The sequence below is a fragment of the Lissotriton helveticus genome, chromosome 11 (genome assembly GCF_964261635.1).
Source record: "Lissotriton helveticus chromosome 11, aLisHel1.1, whole genome shotgun sequence".
Classification (NCBI taxonomy): Eukaryota; Metazoa; Chordata; class Amphibia; order Caudata; family Salamandridae; genus Lissotriton; species Lissotriton helveticus.
In genome coordinates, this window is record NC_136072.1 from 372,237,972 (window position 1) to 372,261,180 (window position 23,209).

The following is a 23,209-nucleotide window of genomic DNA, read 5'->3' on the forward strand; positions in this document are numbered from 1 at the left end:
TTTCATGGAAATACTCCGAGTTATCCGTCAAGCGGGGACTGAGAAAAGAGGTAGGGCAAAAAAAGTCAGTTTGCATTCAAACTATTGGATAGAATAGTCTTTATTCGATTTTATAACAAAAACAATAAAAAGCACATACATCATAATATCTTTCACAATCAATTCCAATTAAGCCTTTTACATACCGATAATTAAGAGGACATCTATTACATAAATACATATGAATAAATAATAGTGCCAAAAGATTTCAAGCAGAAAAGACTTATTCATCATTAAAATATCCAAATTTAAAATGTCCTTAAGAGCGATTTATAAAATATATAAATGAAACAATTTATACTAGGACTAAAGTGCATGATGTATTCTGGTTTTTGAATTAATTCATAGAAATCAGCCACTACGTTCTGTGACATGGATTAACGAGTATTTACATCTTAGACGCCATGCATACAGCAAGTATCTAGATGGGACAAAAACCAGCCATGCTGTGGTATCACTTAAAGTATTCTGATTGTAGGTCTCATTTAATTTGTTGACAGAATGCGGCAAATCAGAATTTACCAAGTTCTCCTACAGGCAGAGTTTAAAGGACACAGAAATAAGAAATGTTCTTCGGTTTCAAGGTGGGCAAAGCAACATGGTCATTTGGAGGAAAAATGTAGCCCCTTCCACCCACTTGTGGGACACCCCCGCGCCGCACGGCCACCAGCTGCTGCGTGTGCCCCTCTGCCCCGTTGTGCCTGACTGCCGAGCCGCCGGCCGCCTTGCGTCTCCCTGTGCGCTCGGCTCCAGCTGCTCTGCCGTAATCTGTGCTTGTTTTCTTTTCCCCCTAAGCGTTGCCTGTTTTTGCCGTAATTTGTGCTTGTCTATTTTTCCCCGTTTAGCCTGTTTTTGCCGTAATTTGTGCTTGTTTCTTTTTCCCCGTTTAGTCTGTTTTTGCCGTAATTTGTGCTTGTTCTCTTCTCTTTCTCCCCGTTTTGCCTGTTTTTGCCGTAATTTGTGCTTGTCCTCTTTTTCCCCGTAAATTGGGCCTGTTTTCTGTGACTTTGTATTTCTGTGCTACGTCTTCCCGTTTCCCGCCGCCCTCGCCGCTCTCCCTCCCCGCTTCCCGCCACCGCCAGTGACCCCGCCCCTTTCTCTTTTGTTCCCTCCCCGCTCCCGCCTCCCAGCTGCTCCGCCCACCCGCGCACTTGGCCTTATATGGCGACCGTGCGACGCAGGTGAGTGTGACCCACTTGTGGGACACCCCCGCGCCGCACGGCCACCAGCTGCTGCGTGTGCCCCTCTGCCCCGTTGTGCCTGACTGCCGAGCCGCCGGCCGCCTTGCGTCTCCCTGTGCGCTCGGCTCCAGCTGCTCTGCCGTAATCTGTGCTTGTTTTCTTTTCCCCCTAAGCGTTGCCTGTTTTTGCCGTAATTTGTGCTTGTCTATTTTTCCCCGTTTAGCCTGTTTTTGCCGTAATTTGTGCTTGTTTCTTTTTCCCCGTTTAGTCTGTTTTTGCCGTAATTTGTGCTTGTTCTCTTCTCTTTCTCCCCGTTTTGCCTGTTTTTGCCGTAATTTGTGCTTGTCCTCTTTTTCCCCGTAAATTGGGCCTGTTTTCTGTGACTTTGTATTTCTGTGCTACGTCTTCCCGTTTCCCGCCGCCCTCGCCGCTCTCCCTCCCCGCTTCCCGCCACCGCCAGTGACCCCGCCCCTTTCTCTTTTGTTCCCTCCCCGCTCCCGCCTCCCAGCTGCTCCGCCCACCCGCGCACTTGGCCTTATATGGCGACCGTGCGACGCAGGTGAGTGTGACCCACTTGTGGGACACCCCCGCGCCGCACGGCCACCAGCTGCTGCGTGTGCCCCTCTGCCCCGTTGTGCCTGACTGCCGAGCCGCCGGCCGCCTTGCGTCTCCCTGTGCGCTCGGCTCCAGCTGCTCTGCCGTAATCTGTGCTTGTTTTCTTTTCCCCCTAAGCGTTGCCTGTTTTTGCCGTAATTTGTGCTTGTCTATTTTTCCCCGTTTAGCCTGTTTTTGCCGTAATTTGTGCTTGTTTCTTTTTCCCCGTTTAGTCTGTTTTTGCCGTAATTTGTGCTTGTTCTCTTCTCTTTCTCCCCGTTTTGCCTGTTTTTGCCGTAATTTGTGCTTGTCCTCTTTTTCCCCGTAAATTGGGCCTGTTTTCTGTGACTTTGTATTTCTGTGCTACGTCTTCCCGTTTCCCGCCGCCCTCGCCGCTCTCCCTCCCCGCTTCCCGCCACCGCCAGTGACCCCGCCCCTTTCTCTTTTGTTCCCTCCCCGCTCCCGCCTCCCAGCTGCTCCGCCCACCCGCGCACTTCGCCTTATATGGCGACCGTGCGAACGCGCAGCGGTCACGCGCAGCGGGTGCGCCGATTGTGCGCCGAAGGCGCGCCAAAGGTAAGCCCGTCTGCGCCCGTCCGCGACCGGATCGCGACCAGCGCCAGGACCCCTGGTCCCCACCGACGGAAGCCGACCCGACGAACCTACAACGCCGCGGACCTCCTCGCACTCAACGCCGTCCGCACCCCAGGATGTCACCAAGCCGCCCCGAAGCACACCCACGGACCCTTCAGCTGCCACGCCTGCAGGTTCACCTGCATCCGGACCTGCCCTGCACCAGCACTCGCCAAGCCGAACATCAGCAGCAACCACCTCAAGTGCTTCCTGCTCAACACCCGCTCCGTCCACAGACACGCCGTAGAACTCTGGAACCTCCTCGACACCACCGCCCCTGACGTTGCCTTCCTCACCGAGACCTGGATGAACGCCTCCTCAGCCCCAGACATCGCCATCGCCATCCCGGAGGGCTACAAGATCATCCGAAGAGACCGCGACAACCAGACGGGAGGAGGCATCGCCATCATCCACAGAGACACCATCCGCATCACGACCAACACCGACGACACCCTAACCACCGCTGAACACCTGCATTTCCAGATCCACACCGACCCGAAGACCACCCTCAGAGGCACCCTGATCTACCGACCTCCGGGACCACGCACACGATTCAGCGAGGACATCACCGACTTCGTCAGCCCGCATGCCCTCCCCTCCGCCGACTACATCCTCCTGGGGGACCTCAACTTCCACCTGGAGAACAACAGCGACCGCAACACCATCAGCCTGCTCGACAACCTCGCCAACCTCGGACTCAAGCAACTGGTGACCTCCCCCACCCACCTCGCCGGACACACACTCGACGCAGTCTTCTCATCCAGCAAAGACGTCACCTTCAGCCACGCAACAGGACTCCACTGGACGGACCACAGCTGCGTCCACTTCACCTTCAAAAGAACGACGATCCACCACCACCAGCAACAGGCTGCCCGAAGAAGCTGGAACAAGATCACAGCCGACCAGCTCACCGCTTCCCTGAGCCAGCACCCTCCCGCCAGCTCAGCGAACCCCAGCCAGGCCGCTGACAACCTCACGATGTGGATCAACAACTGCGCAGACGAACTCGCCCCTCTGAGAACCCCACCCAGCGGACCCTGCAGCAGAAAAACACCATGGTTCACCGACGAACTCAAGAGCTCCAAGAAGAACTGTCGAGCCCTCGAGAAAGCCTGGAGAAGGGAACCAACCACGGACAACATGACCACCCTCAAGCACGCCACCCGGAAACACCACCAACTGATCCGCGCCACCAAGAAAAATACCTACAAGGACCGGCTGGACAACAACGCACACAACTGCAAGGAACTCTTCAACATCGTGAAAGAGCTCTCCAACCCTAACGCCGCAAACAACGACATCACCCCGTCGCAAGACCTCTGCAACTCCCTCGCGTCCTACTTCCACAACAAGATCGCGGACATACACAACAGCTTCAGCAACCAACCAACGGAAGCCACAACCGCAACAACGCCACCCACCACCACCCTCCGCACCTGGACTCCGATCAGCACCGAAGACACCATCCGCACAATGAACTCCATCCACTCCGGATCGCCGACCGACCCCTGCCCTCACCACGTCTTCAACAAGGCCGACGCTGTCATCGCACCCCACCTGCGGGACATCATCAACACCTCCTTCAGCACCGCCACCTTCCCGGAGAGCTGGAAGCACGCCGAACTCAGCGCCCTTCTCAAGAAACCCACAGCAGACCCCACCGACCTCAAGAACTACCGTCCCATCTCGCTCCTCCCGTTCCCGGCCAAAGTCATCGAGAAGACCGTCAACAAACAACTGGCCGCCTTCCTCGAGACGAATGGATCCCTCGACCCCTCACAGTCTGGCTTCCGAGCGAACCACAGCACCGAGACCGCCCTCATCGCCGCCACCGATGACCTTCGAACTCTGATGGACAACGGGGAAACAGCGGCCCTCATCCTCCTGGACCTCTCCGCGGCTTTCGACACAGTCTGCCACCGCACCCTAGTACAGCGCCTCGGCAACATCGGAATCCAGGACAAGGCACTGGAATGGATCACCTCCTTCCTCGACGGAAGAACACAGAGAGTCCGTCTACCACCGTACAAGTCAGAGGCCACCGAAGTCATCTGCGGCGTACCCCAGGGATCTTCGCTGAGCCCAACCCTCTTCAACGTCTACATGAGCCCCCTCGCGACCATCGCACGCCAACACAACCTGAACATCATCTCCTACGCCGACGACACCCAGCTGATCCTCTCCCTGACCAACGACCCCGACGCCGCCAGAGCCAACCTGCACGAAGGGATGAGAGAGGTTGCCGAATGGATGACGACCAGCCGCCTGAAACTGAACGCAGACAAGACGGAGGTCCTCATCCTGGGCTCCTCGCCCTCCGCCTGGGACGACTCCTGGTGGCCCCCCGCCCTGGGCACCGCACCCACACCGACGGACCACGCACGCAACCTGGGCTTCATCCTGGACTCCTCCCTCTCCATGACCAGACAAGTCAACGCCGTCTCCTCGTCATGCTTCAACATCCTGCGCATGCTACGGAAGATCTTCCGGTGGATCCCCACCGAGACCAGGAAGACTGTCACCCAGGCCCTCGTCACTAGCCGACTGGACTACGGCAACGCCCTCTACGCCGGAACCACCGCAAAGCTCCAGAAGAGACTCCAGCGGATCCAGAACGCCTCAGCCAGACTCATCCTCGACATCCCACGAAACAGCCACATCTCCGGACACCTGAGAGACCTGCACTGGCTCCCGGTCAACAAGAGGATCACCTTCCGCCTCCTCACCCACGCGCACAAAGCCCTACACGACCAAGGCCCGAGCTACCTCAACAACAGGATCAACTTCTACGCTCCCACGCGCCCCCTCAGATCAACCAGCCACGCCCTCGCCGCCGTCCCCCGCATCCGAAGAGCGACAACAGGAGGAAGGTCCTTCTCCCACCTGGCTGCAAAGACCTGGAACTCACTCCCGTCCGACCTGCGCCTGACCCAAGACCACCTCTCCTTCAGGAAGAAGCTCAAGACCTGGCTGTTCGAGCAGTAACGGCACCCCCCCCCCTCCCAGCGCCTTGAGACCCTACGGGTGAGTAGTGCGCTATACAAATGACATGATTGATTGATTCCACCTGCAGCAGTATCCGTTAAATGATAAAGTTCCAAGTCTGAATTGCAAGCATTACGATTTCGCTTGAGGGGATTTGATTTGATTCATGAACTCTTCCCAATACACGTTATCTTTAAACAGCAGGAACCTTTCTGTTAAAACATCTACTGAGCCATGATTTAACCAAATGGCATAAATGTAAGGACAGTAACTCTTCTTCAGGGACACCAAACTACCTTTCGGAATGCCAATGGGATTGGACCAGAGTTTGTTAATCCCAAGTCTATGAAGCCATGACTTAACATGTTTGAGTCAGGGTATGCTTCCTTTAATATCATGTGTCATCACTTCATGCAACGATTGTCTCATAGGGAGTGGTGAGTTGTTATACCAGACTCGGATCCAGTATGCTAAGGGTCTAAATGCTGCTGTGTGGGTTATGTTGTTTAGTCCCAAGTCCAGTCACATTGGAGTCTGGGGGGCGCATTTCGGGGTAAACCCAGAATCAATCTCATAAAGATATGTTCTATTTTTACAATTGCCTCTGGATTCTGGACTCCCCAGATCTCATAAAGTCCTCATCAACCCCTTTTGCTCGCTAGATGTCAAAAGCTGAGGCAGCCGGCCAATAGGTACATACTTTCAATCTTTTGACTAATGCAGAACTAACTTGCTGAAGTATTAATTGACTCTTGGAGATAAGTGGGTTCCATGATAGAGTATCTGTGAACCTAACCCCTAGGTAGTTGAATTGTTTAACTTGTTCTAGATAGCTGTCACCCAATTTCACCTTAGCTTTAAACGCCTTGTGAGGGTTGAATGTCATAAATTTGGCATCATTGATGTTAATCTCTATACTGAGTACCCCACAAGCTTCCAAAAATTTATTCAATAAGTTTTGTGGCCCCATTGGTCTTCTTGCTACAAGAAATGTGTCATCACGAACATCAGAGGCACTACTGGACTATCAGCAAACTTCCCCAGTAAATCCCTATTACAATGATGTAATGAATTAATTAGCCCATTTATGTATAATTCTACAGAGTTGGTGCCAATACAACCCTGTCTGTTTACACTGATGTGCTCTACGAGCCAATACGCACCCCTGTCTTACCCCTCTGTTCACACTGATGAGCTCCTTGAGCTCTCCATTTTGGCCCTATCTTATTTGTGCATAATTTCCTTCCAAAAGCTGCACCTAGATCCACAAATACAACATATGGATGTTGAGTCTTATTATCACATATTTCCATACGATTGTCAAGAACCTAAAAAGTCGGTGAATGGTACTGGTGTTCTCTCTTAAACAAGCCTGGAGGGGTGAGAGAATCTGATTGTCTTCAGTCTCTCTAACAAGTGTATGCAGGGCAATGTCTGTGATATATCTAAAAGGCTAATAGGCCTAAAATTCGCAGGATCACTTTTGTCCCCCTTTTTGTATAATGGGACCACCTCCGCATACAGCCATGAGTCAGGGACCTCCACTCCCTTTAGGATGACGTTAAAATTAAGATTGAGGATGATGCACTGTACATCTGGTTCATAGAGAAAAAGATCTCCTGAAATGTTATTTAATCCAGCTGCTTTCCATATTTGTAGCATAGTTAGGGCTGTCTTAGTTTCCTCCAGGCAAAAAATAGACTAATCACCAGCCCACAACTTCCCATTCGTGTCAGTGTAGCAAACCTCTACCCTTGCTCAAGCCAGAGTGTGCTAAAATTGTGTTTCCCAAGCCAGGGATTGAATGTGGTACTCATCATCTGCAACTTGTTTCTGTGTGCCTTTTTCTAAAGACTGCAAAAATTCTTTGCTATCCTTGGTTTTGGCTGCCAATGATAGGACTCTCCCTAGGTGTTCTTCCCAGTTTCTTTTGGGCTCTTTTCGCACCATTTTGTAACGACTCCTTTTAAGGATCACTGTATTTCTGCAGATTATTTTAGTGGCCTCCATCAGGTCTTTCCTCGCTGACTTACTGTGTTCATCAAACTATTTGTCATTGTTATTATGTGTGGCAGTGTACTTCACTGTTTTATTAAAATAAGGTTTTATTCTTGCCCATCATGTTAGTATAAGTTTTTGAAGTTACTTGTGCCTCACCATCATGCGAGTTATTGTGCTATTATCTCATATATCTGAGCAAGGATATCCTCATTCCCTTCAATCTTTGGCCATCCTCTACCTATTAAAAATGGTAACTATTGGGAAGGCCATTACTCACTAATTGAAGTTTGAAGGGATAAACATTTTGTTCATTTGTAGGGCCAGTGCATTGAGATCACTATCTTGCCTTTCAATTATCATCATATCGATCATGTGGCACCAAGATGGTAAATCCAGTAGGATGTAGTCTATTCTGGTGCGGGTATTAGCCCTTTTGAATGTACACTTAAAATCTTTATCTGAACTTGAGCGCCCATTACAGGCTCATAGTCTGTGCTTCACAGTGAGGAAGGCTATTTGAAATGCAACTCTTGTGTTTCTGGAGAGGCTCACATGTCTTAACCCAGGGAATTCCCGCTCCTCATCCTTCTCCTCAGGCACACCAGCCAACACTTCCAAAGCTTCATATGTGATATTTAGATCGCATGCAAATAATAAGTGGTCAATGCCCTCCACCTTGTCCAGGAAATCATCAAGTGCAGTTAGAGTAGAGGAATCATGGTGCTGGGTTGGGAATCTGTCATTAATGCTGACTACCAGAACGGACTGGTCCCCCTTTAAACTTTGGAGACTGATAGCTAGTAAGTCCCTCAAATGAGTGTCCATTTTTGTAAATCTTCACTTGAGTTGTATATTAACCCAGATGTTGTAGCCCCCTTTGGTCCACCCATAGGAGAGGGAACTGCTTCTATACTAAAGTTTGTAAACCCCACCCTTTGAACCACAGTCCACCCTTTGAACTACAGTAGTGTCCCAAGTCTCCTGAAAGAGCCAAATGTCAAAAGTGTCAATGAAGTCCCCCCATCCTTGCAGATGAGCTTGGGCGTGATGCCCACAGATTCCAAGGGAGATTCCTTAACTTTTTGATGACCCCATATTGCTGGGCCTGCACAGGTTTACTAGGTTAGCTCCTCACTTCATTAACTGCCGATTGCCTGCCCTCCTCACAATAGTTGCTAAGATTAGTGCATGGATCCATTACTGTGGTAGAATTAGGGCACACGTTTGCTGTCATTGATGCTGCTCAGTTGTTTTAGGTTGGCAATCCCTTCTCCCATCTTGCTCTAGCATCATCTTTCCCTATATTAGTGTCCACCTTCCTCGGAATCTCAGGGACATCACATCTCTGCTTTAGAGGTGGCCCATCGTTCCCTAGACTGTATGCCTCCCTTCTACTAGGTAGGGAATATTTGAATTGAATCTTATAACCATTAACAGGAGTGGTGCAGTGGTCTAGACTCACCAGTCCCTCTCATAATTTTTCATTGGTGAGCCCTAGAGTGGTGTAATTGAAGCCGTCATTAAAATTTGATTGTCTTGCGGCTACTATACCAGATCTGATGAAGGAACTGCATTGTCTAACTTGTAGTATCCAATGCATGACTTTATTTATTAAAAGTCTCACCATTTTCAAAAGATGAGGAGGATATTTTGGGGACATTAACCATGTAAATTTTACTTCTACCTCCTACTGGGTAATAATCATTTGCAGTTAGATAATTCACCTACATGGTCCTAGTTTGTACACTCTGGGGCTGCATTACTGACCGCAGGAATAGTCCATCTGTTCCAGCCATGCGGCTTCCCTGTGTAAGGTGATGTGTATACATAAGCCTCTTGAAGTGTTTGGATCGTATGACTTGGTGTCACCCTGACTCGTATTAACCTGTATTATCTGTGTTAATTCGGAGCTCTATATCCATACTACATTGACTCAGCTTTTGAAGTTTAGCCGTTAGGGACCCCACATTTTCTCTAAGAAGAAAAACTTCTTTGACTAGATTTTTAGTAGTCAAATTAAATCAAAAAAGCTTTATTCAGTACATTATACATGACCATAAAAGCATTCTAATAACATTAATAAAAGATTTGTTACTTACACATCCTCACAATTATTTTTAAAAATACAGTCCGTTTTTAGTTAGTAATCCAAGGAAATCAATATAGTAAAGGTTCATTAAGATCTTTTAAAATCATTAGTCTTAAAAAAACTTCTCAAAAGTGAGTATAGTGCATTCAATTCCATATATTATACATTTGGAATAAAGGGCATTATAACTCCAACTTCAATCATCATAATATTAATAAGTTAATGCCTCTAAATAGGAGTAGGTCTTTCCTTTCTTAATAGACATTTGTGGAAAGTTACAAGCAGCATTTATAATTTTATCATTCTCCAAGCTACAGATACAGTTTAAAGGTTGTTTATGATAATAACATTTATTTGCTAAAAAAGGGGTTTCAAAACAAGTTTGTGAATGTCCCTATAAAAATTACAAAATAGTAAAAAATGCAGCGTGGATTGAGGGGATTTTTCATCACATGGGCATATTGGTAAAATATGGTACCTTTTCCTGGACTTAGGGAATGCAACTAGATAGTGTAGGGTACCAAGTCTTAGTCTTGTTAATAAGAACCTCTCTTGGGTATTTCTTATTTTAATGTGATATGGTCGTATGCTCATAAAAAGTGGGCGCTCATAGTAAGAGATACTTTGTTTCGTACTTGATTTACCATCCCTTACCAAATCTATTGCAGTAATAACCCTTGTTTTCAACTCTTTTTTACTATACTCTTGTATAGAACAACAAGAAGAGAGGTAGGGAGAATAAGGAGCCACTCTTAGTCCCCGGTCAAATTTTTGCAAACGAAAAAAGAGTGTTCAATGGTACATAGAAAACCACAATCGGAGCAAACGAGAAATACCACTGGCCTTACTTTGGTCAGTTAGGAAAGCCCTCACTCATCGACCTTCATCATTGGGCCCCACTGAAGAGGCCGAGTGCCTCTTCAGTGTGCTGCGACGCCAGATCTACTGCGGAGCAGGTTTTTTTGAGAGTTCAGGCGTGATGTGAAAATTAGTTAGTGATAGTGTGAATTAAAAAATGTCTTAGGTGTATCAAAAATTATTTATTATATGATCTCTAGGACATTGATAACATTTTAATGTTGGAAGATGAACCCAAATTAATTGTCAGGTTAATTCCAATAAATATTTACATCAGTCAACATGTTTCTGCCTTTGAAACGGTGTAATTTTACCAGGCATGGTGAATGCCTGGTAAAATTACCCTGGCGGTATGAGCACCCTAAGGCTCACCCTAACCACGGGACTTGAAAGTAAAAGGTGAAAAAGAAAAAGTGCAAAAGGAAAGAGCTTGCTCCTTCCCGGTAACTCCTGGTTTAGGAGGCTTATTAACATTAAGGATACTGCACCTGTGGAAAAAGTGACGTAGACAAACACATAAGACAGGACACACAGTTAGTAGCCGGTCTGTTTGGAGTATGCTTGCAGTGCTTCAATTGTGTTAGGGCTGTGGGTGGCAGATAGACGCTATAGTTATGACCAACCTCTGCCCATGGGGAGGCTAACACTGGCTTAAAGGAGTGTGGTGAACTACACGTGAATAAGCTATGGGAGATAGCCGTGATTAAAAAGGGGAACCTGTGTTCCGATTCAGGATCAATGGACCATGTGGTCGGTGATCCTGCATTGAATGCAGAGATAATTAAAATACTTTAAGATTTGTCTCACTTGTAAGTTACATGTAATCGGCACCATGGGTCACGGGAGGGGGATGGTAGCGTAATTGGCACACCCTTCGAGATGGAAAAAATGACATATTCATGGTCAAAAAATAGCCAGAACGGTACTTAGCTTAGGCGTGATGCTGAAAATACGTTTTCGGTCGAGCGTTGCTGGGTTACTTACGCCCTCGACGCCAGGCACCCTCTCGGAACCTGCTGCTCCCTCGATCGGACCCCGATGGTGAAGAACGGGGACAGAGAGGGAGAATAAATGTCATGAAAGTATCGCGGCTCACTTCCTGTGTGGGCGTGGCCACGGCTTGCTGGAGAACAGTGTCTGATCGGTTAGCCAATTGTCTGGTCCGCCGGACGGTGACGTGCCTCGTCACGAAGGCGGAAGTGTTTTCGACTAGAACGCTTCATTCGTCTATTTCGGAAATTGATTAAACTTAATTGTTCGAGTCAAATTAACAGTTGGCACGGAGAAGAGTCTGGCTTACAGTAAGTTGATCAGACTAATCTCCAAGGCTACCAACAAGGATTAAGGCATTATTCTACGGGACCATCTAAGATCCATGACCAAAAAAGGGGCATTATTCGTGTATCGATATATATACACATTGCGCATCAGTAGGGAAATACCCAAACTAAGGCAGTTCTTACCTAAAGCTTCGTACTGAGCCCCAATGGGATATGATATGAGCCCAGAGTATACATTGGTCGTTGATTATTTATTTTGCATGGGAAAAAATCACTTTTAGCAGAAGCAACTCAGAATTATTGGGAGAGTGGATTGACTTAATTTTAATACAGAGTTCCACAGAATCTCATCATTAAAACCAGTGAGATGGGTCCCCAATCGATAGACCCACCTTTGTTCTTTCTCGAAGAGTCTGTTTGTGATGTTGTTGCCAACATTAATCTGCTCTGTCATAGTCCACCGTAGGTCGTTGGTGGTGTGATTACTGTCCAGGAAATGACGGCTCATTTTAGTAGTGTTTTTTTTACATCTAATGTTACTCCTATGTTTGCAGATTCTCTGCTTGATCTTGCGAGTGGTCATACCAACATAGCGAAGATTGCAAGGGCAGGTAATGAGATAAATGACATTGAGGGAGTTGCAGTTGTTGTGTGCCCTTTGTGTCCACACTCTTCCATTTTCTAATGTCAGTGATTTGGAAGGAGTTGTGAGATGACAGACGCTGCAGTCTGAGCAGGGAAAATGCCCTATTATTTTAGGTAAACCCCATGAGTCCGCGATTGAACATACTTCTGGTAATGTGTTTGCTTTTGGACGTGTGTGGACAAGTGCGTCTTTGAGACTGCGTCCCTTTTTAAATGAGAACAAGGGTTTCTCCCAGGTCTTCCCGATATTTGGTATTATCTTCCAGTTTTTGTTTATAGATTTCTTCATGATGTTAGAAAGGCTACTATATGTGGTCACACATGTTAGTGGAACTTCCTCCGACTGGCTGATCTTGTCCTCCAGGAGGGCCTCACGTGGCTGGTTCCGTGCTCTCTTGTAGCCCTTACTAAGAGTCGATGCAGGGTACCCTCAGGATTGTAGTTTCTCAGTTAAGTTAGCTGACTGTTCCTTGAAATCATTAAGGTCACTGCAATTGCGCCTGATTCTCAGATACTGCCCATAAGGCAATTTCTCTTTTAGTGGGCGTGGGTGGAAGCTCATAAAGTCCAGCAAATTGTTTTTGGCAGTGGGCTTGTAGTGGGTCTTAGTTGAGAGATTGGGGCCCATGAAGGTAATAGTGACATCTATGAAGACAATTTCTGTCTTACTGGTAGTATGTGTGAACTTCAAATTGTTATCCAGGGTGTTGATCCAGATGAAAAACTCATCCAGCTGTTGATCAGTGCCCCTCCATAACATAAACACATCATCAATGTATCTCTTCCATAATTGTATGGAAGGATTGAAGGGTCCGTTGGATGGTAAGATGTATTTAGCTTCAAAGTCCGCGACGTACAGTCCCGCCACACTTGGAGCGAAGGTACTCCCCATGGAAGTACCCGTGCTTTGAAGAAAAAGCTGTCCTTTGTATGAGAAAAAATTCTCCTTTAGGGCTATGGTGGAACACTCGATGATAAATGTCTTAGGTGTCTGGTAGTTCCAGACAATGGAATCCAGTGCCACCCCAGGACTTTGATGGTATCATCCTGGGGGATGCTAGTGTACAGACTTTCGATATCTAAAGTCACCAGTGTTATTGTATTTTCTGTGAAAGTGATCTCTTGTAAAAGCTGTAATAAGCTTTTTGTATCTTTTAGATACGTCGGAGTATTCTGTACAATTGGTTTCAGGTATTGGTCACAGAAGCGTGACAGCGGTTCTAAAAGAGAGCCTATACCCGAGACAATTGGTCTTCCAGGGGGAGGCAGTCTATTTTTGTGTGTCTTAGGCAGCGTGTAGAAGTATGGAATAACATCGTTGCTCGTACTTAGAAAATCCGCCTCATTCTTAGACAGTTGTCCGTTTTCCTCCGCTCTTTTTACAAGATTGGAGATCTTTGTCTTTAGGTCCGGTGTTGGGTCTCTGGTAAGAGGGATGTAGTTTTTTCTCGCATCTAAAAGATCCCTGCAGGCTTTGTCATAGTCAGTTGTGTTCTGTATCACTATTCGCCCGCCTTTGTCCTCTGGTTTTATAGTGATATCCTGATCATTTTGAAGATTCTGGAGAGCTTGGTACTCAGCAGTGCTGAAATTGCCAAATCTTGTAGGTTCCTGGCACGTTTCCAAATCATGGAATACAGCCTGCTCAAAGGCAGTGATAGCTGCCGGGACAGTATGTGGAGGAGGGGTAAAGGTGGAGTTTGGCCTAAGGCCCGTGTCTCCTTTACGGGCCGCCTCATTGGGGTCTTCCTTTCCTTCAAAAAAGGATTTTAACTTGAGTTTGCGAAAGAAGCTTGCAAGCTCACAATGGAGCTTGAATTATCCGGGCGTGCAGTGGGGACAAAGCCAAGGCCTTTCTCCAGGACCTTTGTTTCTATTGGTGTCAAGGTTTTGTTTGATAGGTTGGTTATGAGGCTCATTGTCGGCTTGTCCCTGGTTGTGGAGTCTTGCTGCGTGTATGGTTGCCCACAGAATCGTCTTCTTCCCATGAGACCTGATTGGTTCCTCTCCTCTTCCCTCTTCCTCTCCGGCCCCTCTCTATAAAAGGAGGCTGGTACTGGTTCTGAAAATTTGGGGGTGGCATAAAGGCTGGGTTCCAGCCCATAAATGGGAAGGGTTGTTGGTAAGGGAATTGATGGTTACCTCCACCCATCTGGGGGGGGGGGTAGTGGCCATCCTTGCTGTTGATTGAAATAGCCAGATCTTCCTCTATTCCCTTGACCGCCTCGATTGCCTCTTCTTTTTCCTTGTTTAAAGGATCCATAGCTGGAGCCACTACTATTCGATGAATCCTCGAATAGTATTCTATACTCTTGTATAGACATAGGTTCTTTACGCTCTAGGTTTAATTTACAGCTTTTTAATAAAGTTTGAATATATTCACGCCACTGTATTTTCCTGTTTTTATCTGGAGCCAAACAATCCAGTATTATACTCTTAGTAAACCTTGCTTCTTCTCTTGTCCATATCCCATGCCATGGAGTAAGACCAGTTGTTCTCATAAAATCACTAATGTGAGGGACGGACAATTCTCTGTGGACTAAACAATTAGATGTAGAGCTTGGAACTGCTAGCAAACGTTTTAAAAACTTGTTCTCTTGTATTTGGAGGGTTACAGTATAAGCTCTTCCCCATGGAGCTGCACCACAGCATGCAGTTGTAATATATTTGCTTCTATACTGGGGGAGCATTTCCCTTATGGGTTTATTTCCTATTTTTGTAGAGAATCTAAATGTACCCTTTATTGTTCGTATACATTTTAAATTTGATAAATTAATATGCGACTCTCATGTACCATTTTCGTTAAACAGTAAACCCAAATACATAAAACTTGAGACTCTATCAATCACGGTGCCGCAAACATAATGCTTTTTAATCCATGTTCTGTTTTTACCACAGGTCATAACGAAAGTTTTTGTTAAATTCAGCTTTAAATCCTTTTCAATCATGAAATGAGCACATTTTTCCATCAAACATTGCAGGCCATTTGCTGTCCTTGGAATAAGGATGGCATCGTCCGCATAAAGGAGTACTGGAGTGGGACGAGCCCTTGCCTTTGAGGCATCGGCCTTTCGGTTCTGCAGAAAAGAGTCAACAATATTTATATATAATGAAAATAGAAGGGGAGCTAAGACACACCCCTGTCTTATCCGACGAGTTACCCTAAAGTCCGGCGTACATTCTCCCTTTATACCAAACCGGACTCTGGATAGTAGAGAGGTATAAATCTGAGACAAGTAAATTACAATATCTTTGGGGGCACCTAACTCAACCAGTGTTTGCCACAGTTTATCATGATTTACCGGGTCAAAAGCACTGGTGAGATCAACGAAGCAAAGGTGTAGGGACCCTCTGTAGTATACTCACTTTACTCCTCTCCATCTAGCTGCTCAGCCAGTGTGAGTGTTCCGGTTAGAATGTTGGTGTGAGTGACATGAGTGGAATGTTTGGGTGCCTGGTGTATGAGTGTTGGCAGTTGAGGATGGGCTGAGTAGCTAGGAAGCTGCTCCTGGTGGGGCTTGTTGTAACTACTTCATAATATCTTAATAAACTACTTCTACTTTTACCTGGCCTGGTCTACAGCGTCTACTTGGGACACCTGAACATGTGGGACCAGCCCACTACACCCTCCCTTTGCTAGGGTATATTTTCCCACCAAGAGATCCAAGTTTACACATTGTTCTATGGTCCCAATACCTTCCCTAAAACCATACTGGGCCTCTGGTAGTATGTTGTTCTCAGAGACCCAGTTTTCTAGTCTTCCCAGCAGGACTCTCCCCATCAATTTGGAAATTGAGTCAAGAAGAGATATGGGACGATAACACTTAGCATTACCTATATCCCCTTTTTTGAATATGGGGACTATTATACCTTCAACCCAAGATGTAGGTAGCATTCAATCAAAGGTTGCATTAAAAAAGTTCAATAGGATAGGTGACCAGAATTCGATATCATGCTTAAAGACATCGATTGGGACCCCATCGGGTCTGGCGGCCTTGCCACTAGCACTTTTATTAAGTACCCCTTTCATTTCTTCTAGAGTCAGCCGTGGTAATCCAACAGGCTCAACTGTAATAAAGTAACTTTTTTCCCTTTGCATGACTATGGCACCTTCTGGATTGAAAATACCTTCGAAATGCGCTATCCATTCCTCTAATGGAACTAAAACATCTATTGTTACCGCTGAAGTATCTCTAAAAATAGGATAGTTAATAGTTTTCCAAAATAGGGTTGTATTATGAGTTGTTGCAGCTTGTATTAATTTATCCCAGGCCTCTTCTCGGATCTCAGTTTTCCTAAGGTTCAGGGCAATTTTATACTTTCTCCTTAGATTACTTATTTCAGAATTGTTCCTGGGTTTTGTATTTAGGGTGATTTTTAATTCCTTATTTCACCTTGAACATTCCTGATTAAACCATCTAGGTTCTTGGTTGCACACTTTATTTTTTTGTTTTATTTTTAAATTGTCCGCTATTTCAATAATAATATTAGAAAAGGCGCTAATAATATCTGAATTAATAGATGAACTATCTAGCATGTATCAATGTCATACTGTTTTTTCTCAGTAAGCTTTTCCATGAACAAAGAAGGGTTTACACCTGACCATTTTATTGAGACTCCGTTGTTACCTTGGGTCTCAATGTTAATATTGTCTGCCCTCCCTCTTTTAATCCAAGACATATTAAACTTCAAAGTCAATGTTAAGCTGTGGTGATCACTAAATAATCTTACACAAACTATAAAAGATTCCACTAGATCCCTACATTGTTCTGAGACAAGAAAATGGTCAATAGTTGAAGACGATCTAGCACCTACAAATGTCTGGGTGGGTAACAGTCCATCAAAATCATTTAATTCCATAATTACTAAATTATATTTATGAATAGCACAATTAATGGCTTCACCATAAATGTCATGGGAAAAATGGGAGATTAGGTCTCCATAATAATCAAGATAGCCACATTGTTCTCCTGCTATAACTTCTAATTTTTCGATATTAAAGTCACCAGCCCAGATAAGCATATAATCCCCCCCATCCTTTTTAGGAAACCATCCAAATCGTCTTCTAGAGAATTAATTACCTTGGATCTTGTATTATGAAAAATGTTATTATAAAAATGAATTACAACAATGGACTGTTTACCATGAACTTTAAAATAAAGTAATTGATAAAATTGTGATGCGATATATCATTTTTTTTAAATGAGGAGAGAGGATACTGGAATTGCAGTTGCTAAGCCACCTTTTGAGCGACCCATTCTAGATGGTGTGGCATGTGTACATATAGTTTAATAGCCATTTATAAAGAATGACTCAGTATGCCATGTCTCTTGGAGCAAAATGAGGGCACAGTTCTCAATTTTTTTTAGACATTCTTCATCATTTAATTTATTTTTTTACCCCTGCCACATTCCACAACATTATACATACATTTTCTTGAGGAAGGTGACAAACACCATCCTCTTGTGTGGTACCCCTTACTTCATTTTCGCAATCTGGAAGCCTCTGTTCAACGGGTCGTTGACTAGCACAATCTTCTTGTACAATAGTCCTACTATCCTTTTCATAGTATAAATAACCATCATGCTGTATCCTGTTATACTTAGAAGGGACTTTCTGACTACTTGCTGGTAACCAATGTGCATAGAATTCTAAGGCCTGACCTCAGAAGACTGCACCATCTGAGAATTCAGCCCTTTGGATTATCTTGCTGTAAAAGAACTTAAGAGTGGACTCCCTGAAAGCTACAGGTTAAAAGAGCTCAACTGGAACATCACCAACTAAATCTACACCTTGGAGACCCATCAGTGGACTTGTAAGGGTTTTTAACTAGTGGATTGTGGGAACTGACGTCCTCAACTTTCAAGGACCATCTTGGAGCTTCCAGACCCTTGGGGTGAGTTTGAGACACTTTGGGACCCCTTGAGGAACTTTAGGAACAAGTTCAAGAAGTTTGGAGACTTTTGGACCAACTTCGAAAAAAATAGCTCCACAGAGGGACCGACTCAACCTGGCCAGCCAGGCTGCCTGCCTTCAACCGTGAGCCGGCCAAGCCAACCAGGTTTGTCTCACTAAAAGCTCTATAGCTCCAACTTCCAGAGATTGACTGTGACTAGAGAAAATCTGAAGCCGGCGAACCCTCACCGGATCCGGCTACATGAGGAGCATCGAGAGACCCCGCGAGAAAAAGCTCCAGAAAAGTTGCTAAGTCAGCTCGTAGAAAAGGTGACCGGGAGCAACCATGAGAGCCAAGCCGCCTGCCTTCCATCGTGTGTCGGCCTGGATTCTTGGGTTGCCCCGTTGAAGCAATCTTGAAATATTTTCTAAGTCCGCTCCAGAAAAGTTTACCGGGACCTCGTCACAAGTCAAGCCGGCGAACCCTCACGGAATCTAGACTGGCTGGGAGCTTCGAGGGGCCTCAAGGAGAAAAGCTCCAGAAAAGTTTCTAAGTGTGAAGGTAGAAACTGAGACCGGGACCTGCCGCGAGCTGTAGCGGCTCAGGGCTCCATCGCGCCCGGCCTGAAACTTTGACTTTAGTCTGGTCTGGCGCGAGCAGGTATCACAATTTGGTGCTATAATCTTCTAAGTGCTATATTTTATTAAATCTTTGAAAATTCATGTCTCTGGTTCCCTACATTGTATTTTTGTCATTTTGGTGTCATTTTAAAGATAACAATATTTCCTATTTTTATTGGTGTTGGATTTTTATTATGTGTTGTGTTTTAAATATTTAATGAAATGGTATTTTTAAATGCTTTACATACTTGTCTTTGAAGTTAAGCCTGTCTGCTTGCAGCCACGTTGCCAAGGGTTGAACATAGGAATAATTTTTAAAGAACTATGCTGGGTCCTATCATGTGTTAGTGGCCTTATTGCCAGTGGCAGACTTACATTTGCCCCTACCAATAACCCACTTTCCAACACCTTCCGATTTATACTTTTCAGAACAGGCTCTGTCAGGTAGGTTTTTCAAGGCTTATCCTGGCCCAAAATTTGCAGCCAGCCACTATTATGGAAGTAAGCCACACTCTCCTGGCGCATATGTAAAAACAATGCCCAAAAGAATCAAATGTCATCTTGCTTGCCATTGGGATGGAAGGATTTAGTGTGCAGGGAAGCAAAAAGACAGTTGAGGCTTTAGGGGTGAGGGTGGAGCCTGATGTTAGAACAGAGAAGACCCACCACATTATTTTAATATAAATATTCCTGCCATACAGTGGGCTTTATGTCCACCAGGTGCAAATTGGGAGTACACCTCATGCCTGCCGGGAGTCGGGGGGGGAGACTTGTGTTTGTCCCTTTTGGGTTGGGGCCAATGCCAGAGTGCAAAAGCTTTAACACTTTGTTTTGCCTCAAAGGCAAAGTCTATGGTGTCAGGTGGATTTTCTACACCCCCCCCCCCGTCTCGGAGGCAAGTTTGGGGGACCCCTCAACTTGGACAAGCCTATTACCTGCCCCCAGGGGGGCAGAAAGACACTAATGACCCTACTGGGGTGTAGAGGTATTGCTCGATGACAGGGAAGGCCGCTACATTATTTTATTTGTTTTGGCACCATTTTTAAATCTCTGGCATCTAGCGGGCAAAAAGACTGATGGACAATTTGTTTGGGGGGTGAGGCATGGCCATGCTCGTATTGTGTCACCTGCACCCCTATATTTAAAACTAAAATCTTTCCCTGTTGTCGAGTGAGTTTTCTGCACCTGGGGGGGGGGGCAGATTGGGGGTAATTGCCCCCATAAGCCCCCAAGGGTAGAAAGAATTGGGCAATTACATCTGATAGGGGAGCACAAGCCTTTGCCTAAGGGGCCGCTTCCCCCTTCCATGGTGGCTAATTGGTGGATCCTTCCCACTCCTGTGGCGACCCCCAAGCAGGGACTAAATCTTACAGAACAAAGGTCATCTTGGGTATGGATGATTGCAAAGGTGCAAAGGTCGCATTGGAAAGGGGAGATTCTCCCCTTTCCAACAATACCTCCCTCAAAGGAATCAAAGCTCGGGGCCCCCAGGCACTGATGCAGTGAAAATCAAACACGCCCATTGGCTTGTTTTACTTTAATTTCCTGTAATTACGTCAGCGCGTCCTACGTGCTGAACGTCACTGCAGGAAACAAAACAATTAGGTTGCTCAGGGAGCTCTACCTGCACAGCCTGATGTAGAAAAATATTAAAGGACTCCCTCTAGTGCAGATCACCAAAGGCGCCTGTAAGTCACTCCTCAGTATATGCCAATGTTCGACATGTGCACTGAGGAGGTAGTGCAGTCCTCGGCAATTGGCGCAGTTAAAAGTTTAAAGAAATTAACATATTGAAGTTGATTCACAGAGTCATTTTGATGCACCTCACGCACCTAAAGCAGTTCTCCTGTGTTCATTTTTACATACTCTTACATGTCTTTCAGAATTGCCCCCAAAATATCTAAATGAGTGAAATGGGAATATTCAGCGATTTAATACAAATAGAAAGGGCTGTACACTCTTTGCACTTTTACCAATAGGGAGTTTGACATTCATGGGTCAATTGAAAAAAATGGCATCTAAGAGAACATAAAAGAGTATTCTTGTAGAACTACTTCCCATACTCTTAAAGGCTTATGTGAATCATCACACTTGTATTTTATTCAAACCAATTCGATCTTGCAGATGTTTTAACAGTTTATCTCAATTATGTGTTTCAGTTTATCTATTGCTTGCTTTTATCTGGAAATACCCCCCCAAAAAACTAAAATAAGAATATATGTTCCGCTACTGGTAAATATTACAGCTTGAGGCACAAATGAGTACTGATGCGATGATCAAAAGAAACACATGTTTGTGATGATGGCATTTTGATGATTAGTCAGTATAGGAGAGATACCTCGGTGTGCATTTGGTGAAAGAATTCTTTCTTCTTCTGTTGCAGTGAAAGGAAAGGCAGTAATATATGTGGAAGCCCGTCACCGGACTCTCTTCATGTTTGATTTTGATGGAGCTGACAATGCTGGTCTGATGACACTGTGCAGGTTCAGGATGAAGCTTGAGATCTATCCACCAGAACCTGGACGCTATCAGCTACATATTTATGCAAAACCCTTCAGCTCATCAATGCACTCAATGGACAACAATACCAGGGTACTGAGTTATAGAGTGGACTGTACCTCTGTGGACCGCACAATGAAGATCCCCGTAGAGATGAATAATCCAGTGGGTCCGAGCTGGATGACAGAACGGAAAGGGTTCCTGCAGCCTTCTCACCCTGGTGCGATCATCCACACCCAAGATGGCCTCTGTTCTATCAGCTTTATGCTTAAGGAAGACATGGATATATTGGCTACTTTGCATTCTGATGACGTGGGAATGACTGAGAGTATGACGAGGAGGCACATATTCAAGGCACAACAGCAAAACCGGGTTGTGCTGAAGATCCAAATCCCTAAAACGGGAACCTTCCTCCTGAAGATCTTTTACCGGAAGAAGGGTGCTCGGGCCAGCACCTATGTATATGCACTGTGCTACATTCTCTCCTGTACTAATGCCGCAGTGAAGTGGCCTGAGTTCCCTGAAGCTTACAGCGCCTGGTTGGATAGCTATGATCTGGTGGAGCCCACAGCTGGGGTCCTGCCTGCTAATCAAAATGTACAATTCAAACTGAAGGTTCCCGGGGTGAGCTCTGTGTTTGTTAATGACAAAAAGACAGGAGCTCTGACTCTGAGTCCTGAAGGCTACTGGGAGGGATCCTTCAACACTGCTGGGTCTAATGACGTTGATGTCCTGATTGAGGAGACCCCCAGTACAAAGCGCTATATTGTCATCTTAAGTTATCAGGTGGAAAGCAAGTAACATTCGCTCCAGCTTGGTACTCACGACCGACATCAGCATGTTCACGCTCTTCCTTTTGTTCCGGAATGATGCTTAGTACACCGAGCAAATGAATATTTGTTGACAACGCAAAACCGTGCTTTTTTATATATCTTATTTTGTACTGCACAATTATTACAAAAATTAGTTTAAAATATTTTGTGTTTCCAAATAACACAAGGAATATGTATAAGTAATACACATTTCATTCCTTATACTTTTTCTACCTTTCCATCCATAGTAGAATATCTTTCATGGCACTGATATTGGTCATAAGTCATCATCATAATCAGAAACAGTTTTACTTTGTCTACAAGTCGATGTCATCTTCACACTCTAGGGCCCACATGCATCAAGCATTTTTGCAGTCGCAGACGGTGCGATTCCTTAAAATCGGCCGTTTGCGAATGCAAAAGTGCTTGTTGGGATGCATCATGCCATTTTAGAAGTCGCATCTTTTTTACGATTTCTAAAATTGCGTTAGCATTTAAGAAAGCGCAATTGTGCGATTTCTTAAATGCTATGCATCATTATAGAAAAATATGCGTTTTTTTAAATTTGAAGTGCAAATTACCACGAAGTTAAACTTCGTGGTAAATTGCGAAATTGATTCAAAATGCACAAAAATGCATTTTTTAAACTGTAAAGTTACACACACACATGTCCTTAGGACATGTGTGTATGTAACTTATGCTGAAAAGTACATTTCAGGGGTGCATGGGGGGGTCCTTTGGACCCCCCCGTGCACCCATGAAATTTTCTAAGTGCCACTCGCAATTTCCATTGACTCCTATGGGCCTTTTGGCCCATAGGAATCAATGGGAATTGCGAAAATTAAGTTAAGAAATCGGTATTTCTTTGGGATTCGGTAAAAAATGCGATTTTTACCGAATCCCACAAGAATACCGAAAATATTGATGCATATCATTTTGCATTTCTTAATTTGCGATTCCTTATTTTTCGCAATTTAAGAAATGCAAAAAGACACAATGATGCATGTGGGCCTAGGTGATTATATTTGGGAGCAGGGTGAATACCGCAATGTATTAGTTAATATTGCATTTTGGAAT

At 45.3% G+C, this 23,209-nt stretch overlaps 1 protein-coding gene across 1 annotated transcript in view; it reads left to right on the forward strand.

The window, feature by feature from the left end:
* LOC144790799 (kyphoscoliosis peptidase-like) overlaps positions 1 to 22,198 on the forward strand; it is a 694,354-nt gene extending 672,156 nt beyond the window's left edge. Inside the window, exon 7 of the mRNA XM_078665482.1 lies at positions 21,205 to 22,198. Within this exon, the coding sequence (XP_078521608.1) occupies positions 21,205 to 22,121 (917 nt within the window). The 3' untranslated portion in view covers positions 22,122 to 22,198. The remainder of the gene's footprint in view (positions 1 to 21,204) is intronic.
* Positions 22,199 to 23,209: the final 1,011 nt, after the last annotated feature.